A 27,736-nucleotide genomic window follows, 5' to 3' on the forward strand; every position below is an offset into this window, starting at 1 on the left:
GGTTGATCCTGTTGACAGATGCCCTTATAGTTCCAAAGGGGGTACTAGCCAATCTGTTTTATGGTCTCTGGAATATATTCAGACATCTATACATAATGGAGAATGATTATATAAACCCCTTTGGCCATAATGTATATCTCTAACAGACATATAAATCATAGCTGTTCCACCTTCTGGGATATCTAGATACGGGTCGGCCACATGAATGCTTTTTAAAGCATTATCCAGAATTAAATTTAGATCCGCACTACATATTATCTTAACATTAGTGAATAGTAGAGCTAAGAGCGCCACCTGATGTAAAATTCAAGACCAGCTGTAGAGGGATTATGGAAACTCATAATTACATAAGGCAACCAATTAATATGTGCATGTACTGTAAAAATAAATTTCACCCTTGCGAATCTGTCAATGTTTGTGTTGCCTCCAATCAGTAGGTATGTGTAGAATGTTTCACCAATTTCACCCATGGTTTAATTAGATAGTTTGTGATTTCAAAAGTCAAGTGGGTCTCATGAAGACAAATAATTTGTGGGGATAATTTCCGAAGCTGCAAGAATAAAGCCGTTCTCATTTTCAGATTCTCCATCCTCCTGATGTTCCGTCTAACCAATCTCATATTAGCCATTTGACCAGATAAAGAAAGGATTTTAGATCATAGTAATATATACAGTGGTGGCCAAAAGTATTGGCACCCCTGCAATTCTGTCAGAAAATACTCAGTTTCTTCCTGAAAATGATTGCAATCACAAATTCTTTGGTATTATTATCTTCATTTAATTTGTCTTCAATGAAAAAAACACAAAAAGAATTGTCCTAAAGCCAAATTGGATATAATTCCACACCAAACCTAAAAAAGGGGGTAAACAAAAGTATTGGCACTGTTTGAAAAATCATGTGATGCTTCTCTAATTCGTGTACTTAACAGCACCTGTAACTTACCTGTGGCACCTAACAGGTGTTGGCAATAACTAAATCACACTTGCAGCCAGTTAACATGGATTAAAGTTGCCTCAACCTCTGTCCTGTGTCCTTGTGTGTACCACATTGAGCATGGAGAAAAGAAAGAAGACCAAAGAACTGTCTGAGGACTTGAGAAACTAAATTATGAGGAAGCATGAGCAATCTCAAGGCTACAAGTCCATCTCCAAAGACCTGAATGTTCCTGTGTCTTCCGTGCGCAGTGTCATCAAGAAGTTTAAAGCCCATAGCACTGTGGCTAACCTCCCTAGATGTGGACAGAAAAGAAAAATTGATGAGAGATTTCAACGCAAGATTGTGCGGATGGTGGATAAAGAACCTCGACTAACATCCAAACAAGTTCAAGCTGCCCTGCAGTCCGAGGGTACAACAGTGTCAACCCGTCCTATCCGTCAGCGTCTGAATGAAAAGGGACTGTATGGTAGGATATCCAGGAAGACCCCACTTCTTACCCCGAGACATAAAAAAGCCAGGCTGGAGTTTGCCAAAACTTACCTGAGAAAGCCTAAAACGTTTTGGAAGAATGTTCTCTGGTCAGATGAGACAAAAGTCAAGCTTTTTGGGAAAAAGCATCAACATAGAGTGTACAGGAAAAAAAGAGAGGCATTCAAAGAAAAGAACACGGTCCCTACAGTCAAACATGGCGGAGGTTCCCTGATGTTTTGGGGTTGCTTTGATGCCTCTGGCACTGGACTGCTTGACCGTGTGCATGGCATTATGAAGTCTGAAGACTACCAACAAATTTTGCAGCATAATATAGGGCCCAATGTGAGAAAGCTGGGTCTCCCTCAGAGGTCATGGGTCTTCCAGCAGGAAAATGACCCAAAACACACTTCCAAAAGCACTATAAAATGGTTTGAGAGAAAGCACTGGAGACTTCTAAGGTGGCCAGCAATGAGTCCAGACCTGAATCCCATAGAACACCTGTGGAGAGATCTCAAAATGGCAGTTTGGAGAAGGCACCCTTCAAATATCAGGGACCTGGAGCAGTTTGCCAAAGAAGAATGGTCTACAATTCCAGCAGAGCATTGTAAGAAACTCATTGATGGTTACCGGAAGCGGTTGTTCGCTGTTATTTTGGCTAAAGGTTGTGCAACCAAGTATTAGGCTGAGGGTGCCAATATTTTTGTCTGGTCCATTTTTGGAGCTTTGTGTGAAATGATCAATGATTTGATTTTTGCTTCATTCTCTTTTGTGTTTTTTCCTTGCAAGCAAATTAAATGAAGATAATAATACCAAAGAATTTGTGATTGCAATCATTTTCAGGAAGAAATTGAGTATTATCTGACAGAATTGCAGGGGTGCCAATACTTTTGGCCACCACTGTATTTAAAAACATCTTGCTGCACATATATTCAGTCTTTTGAGCTTCTTTTAACTGATTCAGACTTCCAAAGACGTGAAACGGTTAAAAGAAGTGACCTGACATTTCAAGGGAAAAGATACTGGCGTGGCGTGTTCTCAAGCATATTCCTTTTAAAAAACTTGGCAGGTTTGCTTGTGCACATCCGCAGGGTGCACATACCCTAAATCTTTTAATGCACATTTCTGAACATTGAAATAGCAGCACCAAAGAAAAGTTGTGTTATTATGGAAATCGCATGATCGATAGAGATGACAATAATGTAAAAAGGTGAAGAAATGGAAACAAAATTATGAAAACATCTTATTAAGAATCGAGTATGAGAGCCACATGCACAAATAAATGCACTTAGACACCTTTGCATGCTATCAATAAGGATATTAACGATTGCATATTCCGCCACACTGAATGGACTTGGGCAAGCAAATCATCGAGATCTGCTGCTGGCGGTTCCATTTGTATTGCCAATTAATGATGTCCCAGATGTGCTCGATGGTAGACAGGTTCGGCTACGTTACAGGCTATGGGAGCACATTTAGGCCACGTAGGTTGTTCACAGTAGCATAAGCAACAAGCGACCTAGCATTGTCATGTTGAAAACCGGCTCTTGTGACACTTCGGAGAAATAGCTGCATCACTATTTCCACCACCAAATTTATGCAACGCCGAGCTGTTAGTGTACCTGGAATTAGTACTAGAGGGGTCTGGCTACCATACATTATGCCATCCCATGGCATAATCATTGGAGTAGAACTAGTATGACATTCCCTTCTATAAGCCACTTCAAGGTATTGCTCACTAATCTTCAAATGGAGTCCAGAGGCTGGAATGGAAATTTATACTATTCAGCGATGAGTCCCGCTTTTGTCCTGGATGCAATGATAGCGGGAGATTAATTTGGAAACCACATAGACAACGCCATGAAGAGCCCTTCAAGAGCGAATGTCACATAAGTCCTACTCCAAGGTGTGGGGTGGCATAATGTACAATAACTGGACCCCTCCTGTCTTCATTAAAAAGTATACTAACAACTCATTGTTACATTGATTTGGTCATGAAAGCTATGGTACGGCCATTTCTCAAAAGTGTCCCAGGAGCTCTTTTTCAACACAACAATGTCTATTGAAGAATGGAGCCCTACACTTGCCACCAAGGCTGGCCAAGTGCCGGGGCCCTGAGAAGACGCGGGGCCCACTCACCATCGGGCACCCCTGGCGCGATATGGGACCCGTGAGCGGTGCGGTGCCGGTGTCAGCGCCCGCTCCCCCCCGCTTGCTCAGGGCTCCGGCACAATACTTACCTCTCCCGTACCTCTGCAGCAGCTCCAGTCTCTTCCGCGGCTGCTGCACTGTGACGTCTCTGGTCAGAAGGCGCGGTGACGTTTTTTATATGGGGACCAGTATCCTGTATGGAGCGTTATATGGGGATCAGTATTCTGCATGGAGCAATATATGGGGCCCATAATACTGTATGGAGGACTATACTGTCAGGTCTGCACTGTGCGTTGAGAGAATTCGCCGGTTTCTGAGCTATTGTAGAATTTACAATAGATATCGCTCAAGTAATGTAAGAAGGAAAATCTTTGGCATTGTACTATATATACAACCCCTGGCAAAAATTATGGAAACACCGTGCTCGGAGGATGATCATTCAGTTGTTTAATGTTTTTGAAAAAAAGCAGATCACAGACATGGCACAAAACTAAAGTAATTTTTTTCAGACCAAGCAGAGGGAAAAAATTATGGAATCACTCAATTCTGAGGAAAAAATTATGGAATCATGAAAAAGAAACACACAAAAGAACACTCCAATACATCACTAGTATTTTGTTGCACCACCTCTGGCTTTAATAACAGCTTGCAGTCTCTGAGGCATGGACTTAATGAGTGACAAACAGTACTCTTCATCAATCTGGCTCCAACTTTCTCTGATTGCTGTTGTCAGATCAGCTTTGCAGGATGGAGCCTTGTCATGGACCATTTTCTTCAACTTCCACCAACGATTTTCAATTGGATTGAGATCCGGACTATTTGCAGGCCATGACATTGACCATATGTGTCTTCATTCAAGGAATGTTTTCACAGTTTTTGCTCTATAGCAGGATGCATTATCATCTTGAAAAATGATGTCATCATCCCCAAACATCCTTTCAATTGATGGGATAAGAAACCTGTCCAAAATATCAATGTAAACTTGGGCATTTATTGAAGGTGTAATGACAGTCATCTCCCCAGTGCCTTTACCTGACATGCAGCCCCATATCATCAATGACTGTGAAAATTTGCATGTTCTCTTCATGCAGTCATCTTTATAAATCTCATTGGAACGGCACCAAACAAAAGTTCCAGCATCATCACCTTGCCCAATGCAGATTCGCGATTCATCACTGAATATGACTTTCATCCAGTCATCCACAGTCCACGATTGCTTTTCCTTAGCCCATTGTAACCTTGTTTTTTTCTGTTTAGGTATTAATGATGGCTTATGTTTAGCTTTTCTGTAGGTAAATCCCATTTCCTTTAGGCGGTTTCTTACAGTTCGGTCACAGACATTGACTCCAGTTTCCTCCCATTCGTTCCTCATTTGTTATGTTGGGCATTTCCTGTTTTGAAGACACATTGCTTTAAGTTTCCGGTCTTGACGCATTGATGTCTTCCTTGGTTTACCAGTATGTTTGCCTTTAACAACTTTCCCATGTTGTTTGTATTTGGTCCAGATTTTAGGCACAGCTGACTGTGAACATCTTTTGCAACATTGCATGATGATGTACCTTCTTTTAAGAGTTTGATAATCATCTCCTTTGTTTCAATTGACATCTCTAGTGTTGGAGCCATGATTCATGTCAGTCCACTTGGTGCAACAGCTCTCCAAGGTGTGATCACTCCTTTTTAGATGCAGACTAACGAGCGGATCTAATTTGATGCAGGTGTTAGTTTTGGAAATGAAAATTTACAGGGTGATTCCATCATTTTTTCCTCAGAATTGAGTGATTCCATAATTTTTTCCCTCTGCTTGGTCTGAAAAAATGTACCCTTACTGAGTACCACATTTTTAATCTTGATTTTTTAGTGTTTATTAAAGCCCTAAAGTTGCCATTTGAAATTACTTTAATTTTGTGCCATGTCTGTGATCTGCTTTTTTTCAACAACATTAAACAACTGAATGAACATCCTCCGAGCTCGGTGATTCCATAATTTTTGCCAGGGGTTGTATATATTTCTCTGCGGTATCTGTGCATCATGAATCGTATGTGTTAAAGGGGCCCACTGAGGCTCTTTCGCCCAGGGCCCACAAAAACCTGGAGCTGTCCCTGCATGCTGCTGTGAGATGAGAGGTGGCCACACAGGCATGGATATCTGCATTAATTTTTATAGGAGTTCAAAATCGTGCCGAGCAAGCATAAATGTACATGACAGGAAAAACTCTGCATTAAACATACATTTTTTAAACCATTTTTGTATATAATAACAAGTAAAAGTATACATACGTGTACAGAATTCATGGGACGGAGACCACTTAAAACTAGAACATGTGACTGTATCTCCTGCACCAGGAGCAAGCTCATAGCCTTCTTTACATTTATACTTTAGTTGGGTGCCTTCAAGGAATCTTGATTCATTAGTAGGTTCCACTATTTCCGCATATTGGAAGCGAGGCAGAAACGTGCAAGTACCTTAAAGAGAAGTAATAACTAACATGTAAATATGCGGCAATCAATAATGATCAACATTTCCAAACAGGGATAGAGCTGGTAAAATAGATGGCTTCTACATGGATATCTGCCATATAACATTTATTAAATATGTATTTGTAAAATATAGAATATATACTTACCAACACACTTTGGTAGTTCAGGTTCCCATTTGCTACTTTGATTACATTTCACAGTATCAGATCCTATCAATACAAATGGTCTTCTGCAAGCAAACCTCACAGCAGAATTCATATAGTATGGGCCAGAAAATCCTGATGCTTTGGATGCGTTGTCTACATATGGATCAGTACACTGAACAGCTAAGAATAGAAACAAATGGAAGGGTAACATTTAGCACTATGCACTACTGAAGTAATCGTCTGTAAAATCAACCATAAAGCATACAGTACAGACCAAAAGTTTGGACACACCTTCTCATTTAAAGATTTTTCTGTATTTTCATGACTATGAAAATTGTACATTCACACTGAAGGCATCAAAACTATGAATTAATACATGTGGAATTATATACTTAACAAAAAAGTGTGAAACAACTGAAAATATGTCTTATATTCTAGGTTCTTCAAAGTAGCCACCTTTTTGCTTTGATGACTGCTTTGCACACACTTGGAATTCTCTTGATGAGCTTCAAGAGGTAGTCACCGGAAATGGCCTTCCAACAATCTTGAAGGAGTTCCCAGAGATGCTTAGCACTTGTTGGCCCTTTTGCCTTCACTCTGTGGTCCAGCTCACCCCAAACCATCTCGATTGGGTTCAGGTCTGGTGACTGTGGAGGCCAGGTCATTGGGCGTAGCACCCCATCACTCTCCTTCTTGGTCAAATAGCCCTTACACAGCCTGGAGGTGTGTTTGGGGTCATTGTCCTGTTGAAAAATAAATGATGGTCCAACTGAACGCAAACCGGATGGAATAGCATGCCGCTGCAAGATGCTGTGGTAGCCATGTTGGTTCAGTATGCCTTCAATTTTGAATAAATCCCCAACAGTGTCACCAGCAAAGCACCCCCACACCATCACACCTCCTCGTCCATGCTTCACGGTGGGAACCAGGCATGTAGAGTCCATCCGTTCACCTTTTCTGCATCGCACAAAGACACGGTGGTTGGAACCAAAGATCTCAAATTTGGACTCATCAGACCAAAGCACAGATTTCCATTGGTCTAATGTCCATTCCTTGTGTTCTTTAGCCCAAACAAGTCTCTTCTGCTTGTTGCCTGTCCTTAGCAGTGGTTTCCTAGCGGCTATTTTACCATGAAGGCCTGCTGCACAAAGTCTCCTCTTAACAGTTGTTGAAGAGATGTGTCTTCTGCTAGAACTCTGTGTGGCATTGACCTGGTCTCTAATCTGAGCTGCTGTTAACGTGTGATTTCTGAGGTTGGTGACTCGGATAAACTTATCCTCAGAAGCAGAGGTGACTCTTGGTCTTCCTTTCCTGGGTCGGTCCTCATGTGAGCCAGTTTCTTTGTAGCGCTTGATGGTTTTTGCAACTGCACTTGGGGACACTTTCAAAGTTTTCCCAATTTTTCAGACTGACTGACCTTCATTTCTTGAAGTAATGATGGCCACTCGTTTTTCTTTACTTAGCTGCTTTTTTCTTGCCATAATACAAATTCTAACAGTCTATTCAGTAGGACTATCAGCTGTGTATCCACCAGACTTCTGCACAACACAACTGATGGTCCCAACCCCATTTATAAGGCAAGAAATCCCACATATTAAACCTGACAGGGCACACCTGTGAAGTGAAAACCGTTTCCGGTGACTACCTCTTGAAGGTCATCAAGAGAATGCCAAGAGTGTGCAAAGCAGTCATCAAAGCAAAAGGTGGCTACTTTGAAGAACCTAGAACATAAGACATATTTTCAGTTGTTTCACACTTTTTTGTTAAGTATATAATTCCACATGTGTTAATTCATAGTTTTGATGCCTTCAGTGTGAATGTACAATTTTCATAGTCATGAAAATACAGAAAAATCTTTAAATGAGAAGGTGTGTCCAAACTTTTGGTCTGTACTATATATATCACATATACAAAAGTAATATATGCCAGCCAAATATGTATGTTTTTACATTTTCTTGTATAAGTCATATGTGTGTTCCAACAGTCCATTTTCACATTATGTATGTTAATTATCAGTAAAAGGGCAAACAATGGGGTGGGACCTAGAGTGTCTAATGTTTTGAGATCCAAATACAATAAAAAATAGAACCATTGGAAGGCTATATTTTTATCATTGTTCTTACTTTACTTGGCAGGATACCCAATACATTTTGTGACCTTAATGAAAAGAAAGGACATCTCTGGATGCCCACCAGAGTGTTTGGATATCAACTAGGCTTAGAGTTATAAATTTGAACAGCCTTTCTTGAAACCGTATGTACAGCATATATAAAGGTTGATAACATACATCTTAGCATATATGTAAGTTGAAACATCACACAATACCTATGCCTTGACGTGGTTATCTAGCAATCCCAAGTTGAACTTTGTAAAATTATTTTGGATCCGTTAGCTTGTCCACGTTTCCTCATTTTACACACCAACTTCAAGAACTGATTGTTCACTTGCAGCTTAAGTGTTCCATACACAAAAGATAGCTGTCGGCCGAAATATTGGTTAGGGTGATCGTTCGGATGGCAGCTATCTCTCCTAACTCCTTCGTGCTCATCTGAGCGCTCCTATGTTCTCTACAAAAGTGCCGGTGCCAGGCTCCTCTCATGGTTTCTTATCTCTTAAAGAATAAAAAGATTGGCTACCCAAAATTGGACATGCCAGATCTTTATCTCTCTTGGCATCACCTTTTGGGAGAGAGTCTGAAGGCTGCCATAGAAAATAAAATACTAGCTGACACCACCGATATTAGCTGTTTCAGCTGACACTAGTCTAATGTGTGTCTAATGCCTTAAGGTCTCCTACCCCCTGATAGTATGTGTATCAGATTGCCCATTGCTCACAGAGACATAGCAGTGACAACTTTAACAAGAAAGAACCTGTACTTGATTTATTCTTATGTAGACAGTACATCCCTCCCCCTATAATTTTGTTATCTCACAATTTCAGCATTTTCACAGAAGTGAATTGCACCCTGGGCATGATCACCACTAGAGACCTCTTCGGCAAATACAGTGGGTATGGAAAGTATTCAGATCCCTTTAAATTTTTCACTCTTTGTTTCATTGCCGCTATTTGGTAAATTCTAAAAAGTTAATTTTTTTCTCATTAAAGTACACTCTGCACCCCATCTTGACTGAAAAAAAACAGAAATGTAGAAATTTTTGCAAATTTATTAAAAAAGAAAAACTGAAATATCACATGGTCATAAGTATTCAGACGCTTTGTTCAGTATTGAGTGGAAGCACCATTTTGAGCTAGTACAGCCATGAGTCTTCTTGGGAATAATGCAACAAGTTTTTCACACCTGGATTTGGGGATTCTCTGCCATTCTTCCTTGCAGATCCTCTCCAGTTCCATCAGGTTGGATGGTGAATGTTGGTGGACAGCCATTTTCAGGTCTCTCCAGAGATGCTCAATTGGGTTTAGGTCAGGGCTCTAGCTGGGCCAGTCAAGAATGGTCACAGAGTTCTTCTGAAGCCACTCCTTTGTTATTTTAGCTGTGTGCTTAGGGTCATAGTCTTGTTGGAAGGTGAACCTTCGGCCAAGTCTGAGGTCCAGAGCACTCTGGAAGAGGTTTTCATCCAGGATATCTCTGTACTTGGTCGCATTCATGTTTCCTTCAATTGCAACCTGTCGTCCTGTCCCTGCAGCTGAAAAACACCCCCATAGCATGATGCTGCCACCACCATGTTTCACTGTTGGGATTGTATTGTGCAGGTGATGAGCAGTGCCTGGTTTTCTCCACACATACTTCTTAGAATTATCACCAAAAAGTTCTATCTTCGTCTCATCAGACCAGAGAATCTTATTTCTCATAGCCTGGGAGTCCTTCATGTGTTTTTTGTGCAAACTCTATGCAGGCTTTCATATGTCTTGCACTGAGGAGAGGCTTCCGTCTGGCCACTCTGCCATAAAGGCCCGACTGATGGAGGACTGCAGTGATAGTTGACTTTGTGGAACTTTCTCCCATCTCCCTACTGCATTTCTGGAGCTCAGCCACAGTGATCTTGGAGTTCTACTTTACCTCTCTCACCAAGGCTCTTCTTCCACGATTGCTTGGTTTGGCTGGACGGCCAGGTCTAGGAAGACTTCTGGTGGTCCCAAACTTCTTCCATTGAAGGATTATGGAGTCCACTGTGCTCTTAGGAACCTTAAGTAATGCAGAAATTCTTTTGTAGCTTTGGCCAGATCTGTGCCTTGCCACAATTCTGTCTCTGAGATCCTTGGGCAGTTCCTTTGAGCTCATGATTCTCATTTGGTTTGACATGCACTGTGAGCTGTGAGGTCTTATATAGACAGGTGTGTGCCTTTCCAAATCAAGTCTTATCAGTTTAATTAAACACAGCTCGACTCAAATGAAGGAGTAGAACCATCTCAAGGAGGATCACAAGAAAATGGACAGCATGTGACTTAAATATGAGTGTCTGAGCAAAGGGTCTGAATACTTATGACCATGTGATATTTCAGTTTTTCTTTTTTAATAAATTTGCAAAAATTTCTACATTTCTGTTTTTTTTTCAGTGAAGATGGTGTGCTGAGTGTACTTTAATGAGAAAAAAAATTAACTTTTTGGAATTTACCAAATGGCTGCAATGAAACAAAGAGTGGAAAATTTAAAGGGGTCTGAATACTTTCCATACCCACTGTAGGAAAATGTAACCATTAGCATTGCTTTGAGGTCATACACACTAAGGCTACGTTCACATCAGCGTATAATATATCATTCCAAGAAAACTGACTATTTTTAATCTATATTGTCATCGATATGCCATCTCTATGAGATCTATGTAGCATTCGTTTTCATACATTATTAGTACTAGGGTTGTACAAGTAACGTCTTTTTTTCCCCACAAACAGCACTGAGACTTAAAACATGGTCATATGAATGTTCCCAAACACTTCCTTTTAAGTTTTTAATTATTTTTTTTTTTAATAGGCTATAGCGTTTAGGGGGAAACCTTTGGATAGTCATTCATTAATGGGTGATTAGTAAGAGGCTTAAAGATCATTAATATCACATCTCAGACAATTTAGATTAATTTCTAGTTTACCACTGCTCACGTATCTAGATGAAATGGCGTATATATATTGTTTCCTATTCAAAGATGTAAATTATTCTAGATACCATGTTCTAAAACATATCTTACATCTGCACTCCGGGGCATTAGAATTCCACGTTCCGTCCTCTTTACAGAAAAGGGTATGTTCTCCTATAATTTGTAGATTTCCTTTGCATAGATATTTAACAGAATCGAGATAGGAGTAATCCTCCTTGTCTGGATTATAATATCCATTTCTAATATTAGGTGGTGAAGGACAGAACTGCACTGAAAGTGATAAAAGAAAATAATATATGGGTTAAAAGTCAAAGGAAAAGATTTTAGAAACTTAACACTAGAAAGAAGATTGTGTCTTTTTCTGTTCAGTATACAGTACATGTAACACAATTTCCAAGGTGCAGAACACAGTGCAATACATTACATGTTATGTAGAGAACTGAAGTTGCCTTATTTTATCCTTTAACAACGAGATTGAATAATATGAACAATCTTGTGAAAAAGTGTTATTCCCATTTTAGTCATTTTTGTCCTATCCAGAGAAGTGATCAATACCTACAGTATCTCAAGACCTGGTGTCTCCTGTAAATGCAATTCCTATAGAATCGAATGGAGGGAGCTGTTCACGTGCCTGTCCATTCATTCTTGTTTCAATGAGGTGGATGGAGGACCCTCCTTTTCAAGATAGATGTGGTTCTCAAAGGTAGAACCTGAATCTATCAGACCCGTGGATATGTCTTAAATATCTGAAATGGGAAAAGCCCTATAAGTCTCAGGTACATGGCAGAGAATGGTGCACTGTGCCTGTACACAGAGTACTAATAGTTCTGTATGACAAAGTCAGAGGAATATTGGGGCAGAGCAATCAAAGTGTTTAATGCCAGAATTCTGTCTTAAAACACTTTGAATGAACAGTCAGAAAATTTTTGCTGAATGCAGAGTTGCGACTTTTGGTGTTTTCATAATAGTTTGAAGCAGCTCTGCCAAAATGGGCTGAATTGGGGTGGGACAAGAGTGGCACATCCATTAAATTCATGGTAGCATTTTTTTACCTGACTGGCAAGTCATAGATGCACGCCATTAACAAGAAGTGCCAAATTCATTAAGTGGCGTGCGCCTCTTAATGAATTTGCCACATCTTATTCCTGCATGCCCTTCATTGCAAATGGTGTACGAAATGCCAGCCCTAATGATTCAGAGGCCTTTGTATTTGGCAATATGGTGCCTTTTGTCCTCTAGAAACTATGGTTCAAAAGGCATAATACCTCAAAAAATAGTCAAATTGAGCTTATCGTACTTTTCTTCCAGTCAGAAGCAACAGAATCTTATTAATGAGAATCTGTCAGCAGGTTTTTGCTATGTAATCTGAAGACAGCATGAGGCAGGGGTTAAAACACTGAATTCAAAGATGTGTCACTTATTAGGCTGTTTGCTGTTGATGACTTACAATGAAGGTTTTATCACCTGGTGATTATCATAAATGTGACTAGCTGGAGCGTGCTAAGTCATCCAACTCCGCCCCTCCTGTGATAAGCAGCTCACTGTCAATAGATTATGAACATAGGGAGCCTGATGTGGGCGGGGTCAGCTTTTTCAGCTCTGCTTCATGCTGCATCTAAGAACTCTGATTGTGTCAGAATGGCTGTACCCAGTAAACTAAGTGATACATTGCTGGAATCACGGCCTCTTTGCCTACATCATACTGCTCTCAGATGAGGTAGCAAAAACCTGCTGACAGATTCCCTTTAAGCCTGTGCCTGACTTATGAGGCATACCGAGATAGAATTAAAGAATGCGATAGCTGCCATATTACATCTTTGTACAATGGAAATGTTATACAGAGCTGTAATAAGCCTCTGGGAATGAGTGGCTGTGCTATATTAACACATGATGTTTTTAGCTATGGTTGTTGCCTTGGGGTTTTGAAAAGAGAATAGGACTTTTTCCTGTCATTTCTTTCAACAATCCATTGCTGAAGTAGCACAGGGAACACATCATAAAAGAAATCTTAGGTATTGTGACAGATAGCAGACTGCAGATAACCCCATAAGTCAAAGAAAGCAGACATAGGTAACTTATAGTGAAGAGGTCTTTTTTTGTGGTTGGGGGAATTTCAGATAAACCTCTTTAGGCTGGATTCTCGATTGTGATTTACCAAAAATTTTTACATTTTTGGAAAATCGCAGTAAAAAAAGGAAAATATTTAGATTTGAGAGTCCTCAGTGGTTGATACCTTTTAATAGCTAACTGAAAAGATTGTAACAAGTTGCAAGTTTTCGAGACTACTCAGGTCTCTTCATCAGGCTAGTATAACACAAAATCTGAAGAGTCACATATTTACACACAATAAGACACACAAGAAAAAAAAAAAAGAAAAGAAAAAAAATGCAATAGGTAAGACAGGTGATGGAAAACAGAGTTATTATGGAAGAAATAAACAGTTCTGGCTATAAATATTTTAGCAGTTAATAGATAAGGAGTGTGAAGGTTTTATTGTCCTGTGTCCAGTGTTGTGATGGCCTCACAGGTCTGAGAGTCTGAGGGGCACATTCCTTAGTTGATGTAGAATGACATAAATCCATGCGACACATTCATTCCTGCTCTGAAAGTGTTAAAGGTCATCATCAGTTTATATTCTGAGATTCTTCTTTCTCTTAGAGATTTGAAGTTACCTTTTAATACCAGTAATTTCATATCTTCTATGCTGTGATCAGGGGAACAAAAATGCTTGGCTACAGGCAGATCTATTCTTTTTTCTTTTATTGTGTGGCGATGATGATGCATCCTTGTCCTAAGTTCTTGCCCTGTCTCCCCTACATACATATTTTTCTATCTACTGGCTAACACGGTACAAGAATATATATTTTCCCTATAAGTAAAAAAAGGAAAACTCATTGGGTACCCATTGTGTGAACAAGCCCCCCTAATGTGTCTTTATTATGCTAACAAGTATATTTCAAGTATTTCTTGCCGTTTTGAAAATGGCACCTTATACATGTTAGGAATACCTGCTGTGGACGCAATCGCCCTTCTCCGGTTTCCAGACTGCTCCGCTGCTATGTCCGTGCTGGGGTTGGAGCTATCACGCCCTTGGGTGGTGCGACTACACACGGTCGTGCCTCATGTATGGAAATGGTGAGTGATGTGGGAACACGGGACGTCGCGCTTCCCAATTGTTTTGTGGCCCTGGAGACATAGGACGCTGTGTCTCCCGGTTGCAGGACGCTGCCTTGCCTTGTGTTAGCCAATGGTGGGAGTGTGTGCACCCTGCTGTAGAGGTGAGCAGAGAGTGGCTCCCTGGACATGACTGGGGGAATCCATCACCAGATTGTTATTTTTAGATTTGGGCTGCTCCTAATCCAGTTCAGTGGTGTTTGTTCAGCTCCCTTGCATAGTGGTATGGTGAGTGCTTCCTGGTACGGTTCTGGTTGCTTCTCAGAAGTTGCTAAAGGTCTTTTCTGGTTCTTCTTCCAAGCTATGGTCTTGGGGTTTCTCTTTGGTTTACATTTGGGTTTTATGCTGCTACCTTTGGATTTACTCTTGTACCTGACTCTACATCGTCCTCATCACCAGATGCCAGCTATCCCGCGACAGCAGTCTGGGAAGGGCTTTTGCAAGCCCCCCACCCCTTTGGGAATGGGTGAAGAATATCCTGGCCCTTAAGGACTTGCTTAGCAATGGTGGCTTGTGCAATGTGCATCTGTGATTGCGCTCTCGCTGGTCCAGCGTGAGTCACTCCAGAGTAGTTATTCCTGCCCATAACAATGCCATTATAGTTCTCTGCTTTTACTTTTTGATGGACTGCACCGTTTTCTGTGTATCAGTTTTTCTTCCATTTCTTATTTTTCTTATTTGCTATCAAATATTGACAAATTTTCAATTAGATATTACCTGTGCACTCAGGGACAGCATTGCTCCATGTCCCATCTGCCTGACAATCTCTGTAATTTCTTTTTGATGTCATCTTATATCTGAAATAGAAGAAACAAGCGTCTTTATTACAGCTTCATCCAAGTAACGAAGCTAGGCATAAAGTTAACACTTTTTCTACCAAGGAAGTATTTCCAACATCCTTGCAAGATAGCAACCCAGGAGCCAAGGGCATGTGAGATATGTCCTACCATTGGCGATATCTCAGGCTGGATTGCAGCTACAGAGGTGTGATTCAAAATTAGATACGAATCCAACTGGAGAAATCAAAAGTTAAAGTGAGATCTTCGGGTTTCTCCAGCTGACACTTCCAACTCTTGCTTTAACCCAGATATCTCCAGTTGGGTCATGACTACAGTGGCTCAAAATCGCAGATTCAGTATTAGCCTTGGATCAACTCTGTTGTTGTGATTCAGGCTGAGATATAGCCAATTAAAATGCTCACCCCTCAACAGCCAGCATGAAGGAGAAGAGGAGAGGCTGCGTGGGAGCTGACAGGCTGCAGCAGGGACAGGAAAAACATTTTTTTTAATCTATTCCTGTGTATCATACCAGCAAAGTAAAAAAAAAAAGGTTTAGAAAACTAAAAAAAAGCAGGTTAAAAAAATGGAAATAGCTCTTTTTAAGTTCTTTAAAATAGAAAAAAAAACATAATTGGCATCACCATATCTGTAACGACCCAAACTATAACACTAACTTTTCACTAGGCTCTCATAATGAACGCAGTAAAACAAAAAGTTAGAATTCCACTTTTTGTCTGTTCGCCTCAAAAAGAAAATTCTAAAGAGCGATCAAAAAGTCACAAACTCAAGCAATATACCAACTAAAATTACAGTTTAATTACAGCAAAAAACAATCCGGCATACAACCCCGTTGCTTAAAAAATAAAGTTGTGGTTCTCAGAATATGGCAACACAAAAAAAACAAAGAAAAACGCCGGCATCTAAAAGAGGCGGTGTGCACATGGCCTTAGAGTGAATTGAAAATGTAAGCAACCACTCATTGTAAAACTCACCCACGATCACAAGTATATGTTACTCTGGAGCCAAAGTCAAAGTTATCAGCCTGCATTTGACCATTATCCACATCTCCAGGGTTACCACATGTTCTGCCTACACGAAAGAAAGTAATAATCAAAGAAAGTGAACCTCTTGAGTACGCATTGTAGCTTTTGAAGAAAACTGAAATAACAAAAGATTATAACTGTTCTGGTATTATTTCGACAATTCTTGCCTAGTAAAATAACACTAATCTTCTGTTGCTGCCCATACCTGTTCCTACATAATTTAATTTTTAGGTCCAAAATTCAGTGCTATTTCATTTTATAACATATAAAACATAACAATTTTGGCCACCCTCATCCATCTGTAAGGGGAGCTTACTTCATGACGATTTAAGCAGTACCTGATGAATTTCAGCTGTAATTAGGAATACAGAGAATGTTGCAGTGAAAAAATTAAAGTTGGAATAACTGTGGCTGTACTAGCTCAAAAGGGTTCTTCTACTCAATAGTGAGCAAAGGGTCTGAATACTTATCACCATTTGATATTTCAGTTTTTCTTTTTTAATAAATTTGCAAAAATTTCTACGTTTCTTTTCAGTTACGATGGGGTGCAGAGTGTACTTTAATGAGAAAAAAAATGAACTTTTTAGAAATTACCAAATGGCTGCAATGAAGCAAAGAGTGAATAATTTAAAGGGGTCTGAATACTTTCCGTACCCACTGTATTTAAGTTAATAAATGTGACCCACCTTAAAAGGGTTGATCAGTAAAAAATAATACTCACCTGCTAATACCCATCTATATCACCTTCTGGGTTCCTCAACGGTCTCCTTCTCTTCCAGTTGTATAGAATTGTGACCACTGCAGCCAATCACGAGCCAAGTGATTGAATGCAGTGATTTTGCACTTGTGATTTGTGCACCTGTGATTTTGCAGTGTTTTGCACCGATGCTGCTTCTGCCTTTATCATAGGGGTCTACTGCATCCTGCTTGTGCTGGGCAGCCCACTTGATTTAAAATTATGGGCTTCATTAACAGGCTGTAAGCCAGACACTGTGCATCACACCTATCTGTGTGACTGGTGTCCTATGCAAGCCCCATCTGTGTGCATTTGTAATACTACACAGCCATCCCCTCCATGAATTGGTAGGTTAGTGACTGTATGTTGCATCAGTATTTTGCACCTCTGCGGCCCCTTCCTTTATCATGGGGGTCTGCTTTATCCTGCTAGTGCATTGGTAATCTGACCTGGTGTTGGTAAGGCTGGTTTCTTTTCTGTGATGTTTTTTGAATTTATGTCCTTTCATAGAGAAAACTTAGCCACAATTAAACTTACTATAACATATCTATTGAGAATTATAATTGGAAAGCATCATGTAGAAATAGCAAGTGTGATCGGTTGGCTCTTTTCAGACAATTTGGACTGTAAAAGGCGTAGGTTGACTTTTTCCCATTCAACCGTGACAGAAGATGTGATGCACATCTACTACAGTATATGTGCGAGGCCTGACCCTTGTCCTCATGTCCTATTCTGCAGCCAAATGTCAGGTTGTAAGCTTTCTTAACCATAATAGTCAGCTTTCTCTCCTGTGTAGTTAAGTCACTTCACCACATATAAACAGTAGCAAAAATGAAAGACTAATAAATAATGCTGTGTGACTAATAGAGAAAGTATTTACAAAACCAAGTGACCTAACTATATTGAATTGCATCATCGATGCTGAAATGGCAGGTTTCTACTGGTCACTCTGAGATGATGCAATACTGATGGTTCAATAGACTAATGATGATGTAATACTGATGATACACTAAAGAAGATGAATCTATTGTTGCACCAAAGTCTGTCATAAATAATTACTCCTGTATCTTGAAAATTAGACCCAATTTGCAAATTTAAGCATCTTTGTTTTTAGTACCCCAAAAATTGTCAAGTTGAACTGTTTCTTTGACTGAACCAATTTGGCTATAGACAAGCGCTTAATTGATTGCAAATGGGATAACTTACGTTGACAAAATACATTTGGTACAGACCATGTGGCATCATCCATGCATCTTACAAGTGCGCTTCTGCCAGGAATTTTTATATAACCAGGTCGGCAAATATAGACAATTAATGCACCCGTAGGAAACAGGGTTTTTTCCAAATTTTCATCTCTAGGTAGTCCATAATCAAGTCGTGGGGGAGATCCACAGAATGTTGCTAAAGTGAAACAAGTAATTATTAATATGTTTTTCACCTACATTCTAATTTTGGCTCCTAAAGGCCATCATATGGATGTAATAATAGCCAGCCAGTATAATCCAATAGTAGTGACAAACTCAGTCTCTCCAAAGTTTTCCAGTGTCCTCGTAGCAGGGTCCTTTGCCTTATCCACATTTCCATACTGTCTTTCATACACACAAGCAACAAGCCATAGCTCACAAAATTTTGTGTGTCAGTTTTACCTACCATTCAAAGGTCTCCAAGCATGAAACATTTCTAAAACATTCATGTCCTCGCCATTTTTTGCTATGATTATGAAATTTTCAGCAAAATAATTGACAAAACTACTAAAAAGTCTTGTAAATATGTAACTGTATGCTTAAAGGAAATTGGTCGCCAAGCTGATGCTTTCCATTCTGATAGCAGCATAACATAGGAACAGAGACTCTTATTTCAATGATGTGTCACTTACTTGACTCTTTGATGTAGTAAAATCACTGTTTTATAGGCTACAGCTCTGCCAGTTTTCTTAACGATGAGCTATATCTAACCTCACACACGTCACTGATTGACAACTTTCTGCCGACATAGTGTGTAGGTAGCAGAGCTCACAAATATCAAGGATTACATAGCAGAAGCTCGTCATAGAGATAAAACAGTGATCATGTAAAAAATACACAAGATCCCCAGTCGATGTTCCAGCTTTAGAATCAGGGTCTATGCCAACTTTATTTCAATCTCAGATGGGGTAGTATAACCCTGGTGACAGATTCTCTTTAAATTAGACATTGCTCTTGCATGTAATTGTATTAGAATGAGGTAAGAGTCAACGAACAATTTAGAGATAGGTGACAATTTTGACCAAAGAGTAATAACCCATTAGCCCGTTTTGCTGATAATAACAAGTATAATGCCTGTGGTACTGCTGCCAACATCCTGGACGTGATTGCAATAGGTCAATTGTCCTAAGACTGATGAAAAAGGATACACAAGTGATACAGAATTAACATAAGAGTGCAAACTACATTGTCCCACTGTAAACAACCTACAACATGCATGTTAGTGCCCTTACATGCATTCCCCAAGCTCCTATAGGATAGTGATAAGAGAATATTGCAGCTATAATTTGCAATAAAGCAAAAGCAATAAAGCAAAAAAAGCAAAGTAGAGATGTAAAATAGAGAATGGTGGATACAGAAGTACTGTAGTAATTTTCAACAAAGCAGGATAATATCAATGAAGTACAATTACCCCCCCCCCCACCAAAAACATGTGAATTTGTTGTTTGCTTGATTCAAGCAGTATATAAAGGTGATGCAACTAGACACAATTCAAAAAAATCTGAACTATGCCATTTCTTCTGTTGAAAACTGAGTATAGTCTCAGCTCTTGTACCTTATATATCCTCTTTTGTTAAACCTTAAAGACGTCCTTTCACCAAATTCTCCATGTTGAATCAGACATGTGATGTAATAATGGCTGCAGAATATATACGGTATATCTATACACAGTGTGTGTGTGTGTGTGTGTATATATATATATATATATAAATATATATATATATATATATATATATATACACACACACACTACCGTTCAAAAGTTTGGGGTCATTTCGAAATTTCATTATCTTTGAAAAAAAAGCACATTTATTTTCAATGAAGCTAACATTAAATGAATCAGAAATACACTCTATACATTGTTAATGAGGTAAATGACTATTCTAGCTGCAAATGTCTTGTTTTTATTGCAATATCTACACCACTCCAGTGTTTTAATGGTACATTGTGTTTGCTAACTGTGTAAGAAGGCTAATGGATGTTTAGAAAACCCTAGAAAAACCTTGCCCAAGTATGTTAGCCCAGCTGAAAACGGTTTGGCTGATTTGAGAAGCTATAAAATTGACCTTCCTTTGAGCTAGTTGAGAATCTGGAGCATTACATTTGTTTGTTCTATGAAACTCTCAAAATGGCCAGAACAAGAGAACTTTCATGTGAAACTCGACAGTCTATTCTTGTTCTTAGAAATGAAGACTATTCCATGCGAGAAATTGCCAAGAAACTGAAGATTTCCTACAACAGTGTGTACTACTCCCTTCAGAGGAGAGCACAAACAGGCTTTAACCAAAGTAGAAAGAGAAGTGGAAGGCCCTGCTGCACAACTGAGCAACAAGACAAGTACATTAGAGTCTCCAGTTTGAGAAATCGACGCCTCACAGCTCCTCAACTGGCAGCTTCATTAAATAGTACACGCAAAACAACAGTGTCTACGTCTACAGTGAAGAGGTGACTCCGGGATGCTGGCCTTCAGGGCAAAGTGGCAAAGAAAAAGCCATATCTGAGACTGGCTAATAAAATGAAGAGATTAATATGGGCAAAAGAACACAGACATTGGACAGTGGAAGATTGGAAAAAAGTTTTATGGATAGACGAATCAAAGTTTGAGGTGTTTGGATCACACAGAAGAACATTTGTGAGACGCAGAACAACTGAAAAGATGCTGAAAGAGTGCCAGACGCCATCTGTCAAGCATGGTGGAGGTAATGTGATGGTCTGGGGTTGCTTTGGTGCTGGTAAAGTGGGAGATTTGTACAAGGTAAATGGGATTTTGAATAAGGAAGGCTATCACTCCATTTTGCAATGCCATGTCATACCCTGTGGACAGCGCTTGATTGGAGACAATTTCATCCTACAACACGACAATGACCCAAAGCACACCTCCAAATTATGCATGAACTATTTAGGGAAGAAGCAGGCAGCTGGTATTCTATCTGTAATGGAGTGTCCAGCGCAGTCACCAGATCTCAACTCCATTGAGCTTTTGTGGGAGCAGCTTGACCTTATGGTACGCAAAAAGTGCCCATCAAGCCAATCCAGCTTGTGGGAGGGGCTTCAGGAAGCATGGGCAGCTAGAATGCCAAAGGTCTGCAATGCTGTAATTGCTGCGAAGGGAGCATTCTTTGACGAAACCAAAGTTTGAAGGAGAAAATTATTCTTTCTAATAAAAATCATTATTTCTAACCTTGTCAATATCTGGACTATATTTTCTAACCATTTTGCAACTCATTTGATGAATAAAAGTATGAGTTTTCATGGAAAACACAAAATTGTCTGGGTGACCCCAAACTTTTGAACGGTAGTGTACATATATATATATATATATATATATATTTATACACACACACACACACCCCCAGGTGCATCTCACTAAATTAGAATATCATCAAAAAGTTAATTTATTTCAGATCTTAAGTACAAAAAGTGAAACTCATATATTATATAGAGTCATTACAAACAGTGATCTATTTCAAATGTTTATTTCTGTTACTGTTGATGATTATAAATGGATATGAATAGCGGTACCAGAGCGCCAATAACAGGGCAAAAATATTAAAAGGACTGATTTATTAATATACACACAACGCGTTTCGGTGGACACAGCCACCTTCATCAGGTGTCATGACACCTGATGAAGGTGGCTGTGTCCACCGAAACGCGTTGTGTGTATATTAATAAATCAGTCCTTTTAATATTTTTGCCCTGTTATTGGCGCTCTGGTACCGCTATTCATATCCATTTATTGTCCCTTTCCCCCTGTTGGGGTGCGGTAGAGCTGCCTTTAACTTATTGTTCTTTCACCTGTGGGAGGAATTTAATTAGAATCACTACCCTGGTTTTCCAAGCTGCGCTGCCCTAACCCCTCCGGAACGCTGCCGGGGGTGTTGGTGAAGCTGGGCGTCCATCTCGGCGTTACATGCAACTAACCTGACCACGTGATCCACCACCGAGAGATCAGGATCTGTGAACGCCGCTGGAAATAGATGACAGCCACCAACAGAGCGGAGCTTGTGGAGCTTTACACTGGGGTTGTGCAGAGGTGCACAACTTCATAAGGTTAGTAGCCATCCTCACACCCCTCTAACAATTGCAATACTGAGTCACCCATTGCGCCTTGTTCTCTCCTCTCTTTACTGTTGATGATTATGGCTTACAGACAGTGAAAACACAAAAGTTATTATATCAGTAAATTTGAATAATTAACAAAAAACACCTGCAAAGGCTTCCTACGCGTTTAAAAAGGTTCCTTAGTCTGTTTCAGTAGGCACCACAATCATGGGGAAGTCTGCTGACTTGACAGATGTCCAGAAGGTAGTTATTGACACACTAAGTAAATGCAAAGTAAAATTTGGAAATGAAGGTCCCAGAGTCTGGAGGAAGAGTGGAGAGGCCACAATCCAAGCTGCTTAAGGCCTAGTGTGAAGTTTCCACCATCAGTGATGGTTTGGGGAGCCATGTCATCTGCTGGTGTAGGTCCACTGTGTTTTATCAAGACCAAAGTCAGCGCAGCCATCTACCAGGAAATTTTAAAGCACTTTATGCTTCCCTCTGCCGACAAGCTTTTTGGAGATGGAAATTTCATTCTCCAGCAGGACTTGGCACCTGTCCACACGGCCAAAAGTACCAATACCTGGTTTAAAAACAACAGTATCACTGTGCTTGATTGGCCAGCAAACTCGCCTGACCTTAACCCCATAGAGAACCTATGGGGTATTGTCAAGAGGAAGATGAGAGACACCAGACCCAACAATGCAGACAAGCTGAAGGCTGCTATAAAAGCAACCTGGGCTTCCATAACACCTCAGCAATGCCACAGGCTGATCGCCTCCATGCCACGCCGCATTGATGCAGTAATTGATGCAAAAGGAGCCCCGACCAAGTATTGAGTGCATTTACTGAACATACATTTCAGTAGGCCAACATTTCGGATTTTAAAATCATTTTTCAAGCAGTTGTTATAAAGTATTCTAATTTACTGAGATAATGACTTTTGTGTTTTCATTGCCTGTAAGCCATAATCATCAACATTAACAGAAATAAACACATGAAATAGATCACTCTGTTTGCAATGACTCTATATATTAATTTCACTTTTTGTATTGAAGAACTGAAATAAATTAACTTTTTGATGATATTCTAATTTAGTGAGATGCACCTATATATATATATATTATTTTTTAATTTTTCTTTTAATTCCGCCTCTCAATTACAGACTAAATATTTGACACCTAGTAAGTCCAAATGGGCATTATTAGAGGGTTTTCACTGGGCGGGGTGTTTACTTCTTCCCCCTGTAGGACTTTGCCCAACCATACGCAGGCAGCAACAAACCAAAGAAATAGAACATGCCCACAATAGCTAAGAGCAGGTTTCTGAGTGTGTGAGATGTAATGACAGACAACCCTGATCTACTGGCCTAACCTCGTGCATGATTAGAAAGTGCTGGGAGTAGAGCACAGATAACTAATACCTAAACTAGTGCAGGCTGTCATTACATCTCAAACAGAAGCCTTTTCCGAGCTATTGTGGGACGTGTTCTTTTTCTTCTGTGTGTGTCTTCTCCCCCCTGTATGACATTGTCCAATCATAAGTAAGAAGTACATGTCCTTAGTGAAAACTGTCTAATAAGGCCTAGTTAGACGTAATGAAAATCAACTCATAAGTGCCAAATATTTTGATTGCTAATATCTCTGCAACTGAGAAGCCTCATAAAAATATTATTCTGCTCTGCAGCCACTATTACATCATGTGTCCATGTTCAGCTTGAAAAATTTGGTGAAAGGTCCACTTTAAACAAGTGTTTAAATAGCTATTGATTTTTTCCATAAACTAAGAGAAACTTTAAACTGTGTGATGTGTGAGGAGTTTCTTGCATCTTCGGAGGATTTGGATCCAGATATGTCCATTCAAGAATCCTTCATTTCCCTTTTTTCAGCCATTCCATAGTGTAATTGATTGCCTGCTTATGGTTTTTGTTTAAGTATCTTGCATTCTTGCCTCATATTGATCTTTCTGGGATGGCCTAGCTTAGTCTATCTACTTAATAATGATTTTCCTCACAGTGGAGGTCTAGTCATTTGACGATCTTTTAACATTCCTCTTTAGACTCATTGGCATCTATAACCTTCCTGAAGCCCTTAGAGATTTCTTTGTATCCAGGCATGGTGATACTACACATTTTAATGACAAAGGACTAATCAAAAAAAAAATCTGAGTTTTCAATAAGATGGTTGCACCAAGATTCTCCTTAGTGCAGTTCTTATTGTTAGCTCTCTATCTTCTAATTTCAGGCATGTTAGGTAGTGCCAAATGAGTATCATGTATTTGCAAAGTTTACTTGCATTTATTTTCAACAAAGGAAATGGCATATGTGTGATTTTTGTTTAATAAGATATCACATTGTCAATAGCTCAGCATATTGTGTACACTTACATGACCTTTATTTAGTGTCTAAAGAGTAACAGTCATCTTAATTTTTATATCATAAATCAATAGTACACGCATAACTAAGAACATTTGTAATATACAGTACAGACCAAAAGTTTGGATACACCTTCTCATTTAAGGATTTTTCTGTATTTTCATGACTATGAAAATTGTGCATTCACACTGAAGGCATCAAAACTATGAATTAACACATGTGGAATTATATACTTAACAAAAAAGTGTGAAACAACTGAAAATATATCTTATATTCTAGGTTCTTCAAAGTAGCCACCTTTTGCGTTGATGACTGCTTTGCACACTCTTGGCATTCTCTTGATGAACTTCAAGAGGTAGTCACCGGAAATGGTCTTCACTTCACAGGTGTCCCCTGTCAGGTTTAATAAGTGGGATTTCTTGCCTTATAAATGGGGTTGGGACCATCAGTTGTGCTGTGCAGAAGTCTGGTGGATACACAGCTGATAGTCCCACTGAATAGACTGTTAGAATTTGTATTATGGCAAGAAAAAAGCAGCTAAGTAAAGAAAAACGAGTGGCCATCATTACTTTAAGAAATGAAGGTCAGTCAGTGCGAAAAATTTGGAAAACTTTGAAAGTGTCCCAAAGTGCAGTTGCAAAAACCATCAAGCGCTACAAAGAAACTGGCTCACATGAGGACCGCCCTAGGAAAGGAAGACCAAGAGTCACCTCTACTTCTGAGGAGAAGTTTATCCGAGTCACCAGCCTCAGAAATCGCAGGTCAACAGCAGCTCAGATTAGAGACCAGGTCAATGCCACACAGAGTTCTAGCAGCAGACACATCTCTTCAACAACTGTTAAGAGGAGACTTTGTGCAGCAGACCTTCATGGTAAAACAGCTGCTTGGAAACTACTGCTATGGACAGGCAACAAGTAGAAGAGACTTGTTTGGGCTAAAGAACACAAGGAATGGACATTAGACCAGTGGAAATCTGTGCTTTGGACTGATGAGTCAAAATTTGAGATCTTTGGTTCCAACCACCGTGTCTTTGTGCGATGCAGAAAAGGTGAACGGATGGACTCTACATGCCTGGTTCCCACTGTGAAGCATGGAGGAGGAGGTGTGATGGTGTGGGGGTGCTTTGCTGGTGACACTGTTGGCTATTTTTTCAAAATTGAAGGCATACTGAACCAGCATGGCTACCACAGCATCTTGCAGCGGCATGCTATTCCATCCGGTTTGCGTTTAGTTGGACCATCATTTATTTTTCAACAGGACAATGACCCCAAAAAAACCTCCAGGCTGTGCAAGGGCTATTTGACCAAGAAGGAGAGTGATGGGGTGCTACGCCAGATGACCTGACCTCCACAGTCACCACATGTGTTCATTCATAGTTTTGATGCCTTCAGTGTGAATGTACAATTTTCATAGTCATGAAAATACAGAAAAATCTTTAAATGAGAAGGTGTGTCCAAACTTTTGGTCTGTACTGTATCTTATTAGAGAAATGGGAGGTTGGGAGGAGCTAGAGGCAGAGCTTGAACTTAAAACCAATTAAATGCGTTCTTCAATTTTATTTATTTTTTTCATTCCAAAGACTTAGTATGTTAAAATACCAAAATCCATCTTTACTTACCTCATGCTGGTACATCACAACAATGACTCTCTGTCGTTGCCACCAATCGTTGACATGATTGCAGTTGTTTTCTCACGATTACAGCACCTGACAGCTGCAGCCAATCACTGGGCTTAGAAATCTTATTCTGTTTAATTCTGCAAAATCACCATGCTAATGGATCGGCAGCAGCATTCACAAGCTGTAGTAGTGATGTAACCTCTGTACGAGTGCCAGCTTAGACCTGTTATATTTTTACACATACCAAGCCTTTGGAGTAAAACATTTTTTTTAAATAGTATAAAATAGAATTGTAAGCACATTTCATTTATTACATGCTACATGTAAATAATAGGGACCGGTATCTTGTAAATAATAATGTTTTGCTCCAAAACAAAGGTAAACTTACATTTACAAAATAAATCATTTGTAGACCATTTTCCATCCTCACATGTTACGAATTCTCTAGTTCCAGGTACATGTTTATAGCCAGGTTTGCATTTGTAACTCACAATGGCACCGTGCAGGAAATCCACTTGTTTCATATAATCATCTTTGAGTTCTGCAAATGGAATATTTGGGGGAGACCTGCAAATGCCTATTAAGAGAGTTATAAGTTATGAGAAATATCAAAAAGTGCTACTATAAATCACACAGTGTATGAACTATAGGTCAGGCTGGGGTCTTTATCTATTTTTTAGTTATTTATTTGCAGTCGCTGAAACTTTGGAATGAGCTGAGCGATGACTGCTGCTGTTAACACTTTAGATGCTACTGTCAATACCTAGCAGTGGCATTTAGAGGGAGCAGTCATCTGTGGAGCCAGTATCAGCTTCCATCAATCACCCACAACGCCGTCACTGGGTACCAATGTATTAACATGGCAGATAGGGCCTGCTGAAGACCTCAATCACAGCCATTTATGCTCTCCTGTGAAGTTCAGACAATGATAATGCAGTACAATTGCAGGATCAAATTGACTGAGGAGACTAAAAAATAAAGTAAAAAATAATTTTTTTTAGAAAAATATAAAAATTCAAATCACCCCCATTTCCCCTCCCCTCTTATTAAAAATAAAGAACTGAAAAATATATATTTAAAAATAAAACGTATTTGTTAACGCTGCATCTGTTAAAGTCTGTTCTATCAAAATTAATTAACTCAAATGACATTAATTAAATTGTCTCACTTTACTTTTTGGTCACCTCAATTCCCTAAAAATGCAAAAAAAAAGCTATAAAAATGTATGCTCCCCAAATTGGTATCAATAAAAACATCAGTTCATCATGCAAAAAGCAAGCCCTAACACACCTTAATGGATTGAAAAAAAAACAAAAACGGAGAATGACGATACAAAAAAAAGTATACTTTACTGAATTTTTTCAACCCAAAAACCAAAAAAAAAGAAAAAAAACATACAATGAATAATGTAGAAACAAACCCCAAAAAACAATGTGGAATTACATTTATTCACGGGAAGGATATATTGCGCTGTGGGGATAAGAGCCATTTCAAT

The 27,736-nt window shown here is 39.5% G+C and overlaps 1 protein-coding gene across 3 annotated transcripts in view; it reads right to left on the reverse strand.

Moving 5' to 3' along the window:
• The window catches only part of LOC141224013 (C4b-binding protein alpha chain-like), a 140,526-nt gene that overhangs the window by 57,742 nt on the left and 55,048 nt on the right, over positions 1–27,736 (reverse strand). For all 3 annotated transcript variants that reach the window (XM_073666872.1, XM_073666870.1, XM_073666871.1), the window contains 7 exons: positions 26,630–26,818; positions 18,168–18,362; positions 16,175–16,271; positions 15,121–15,200; positions 11,320–11,499; positions 6,179–6,358; positions 5,832–6,017 (listed from right to left, as the gene is read on the reverse strand). In XM_073666872.1, the coding sequence (XP_073522973.1) occupies positions 5,832–6,017; positions 6,179–6,358; positions 11,320–11,499; positions 15,121–15,200; positions 16,175–16,271; positions 18,168–18,362; positions 26,630–26,818 (1,107 nt within the window). The remainder of the gene's footprint in view (positions 1–5,831; positions 6,018–6,178; positions 6,359–11,319; positions 11,500–15,120; positions 15,201–16,174; positions 16,272–18,167; positions 18,363–26,629; positions 26,819–27,736) is intronic.

This window comes from Phyllobates terribilis, unplaced genomic scaffold (assembly GCF_046119375.1).
Source record: "Phyllobates terribilis strain yellow unplaced genomic scaffold, ASM4611937v1 Scaffold_2__4_contigs__length_985480577, whole genome shotgun sequence".
Lineage (NCBI taxonomy): Eukaryota > Metazoa > Chordata > Amphibia > Anura > Dendrobatidae > Phyllobates > Phyllobates terribilis.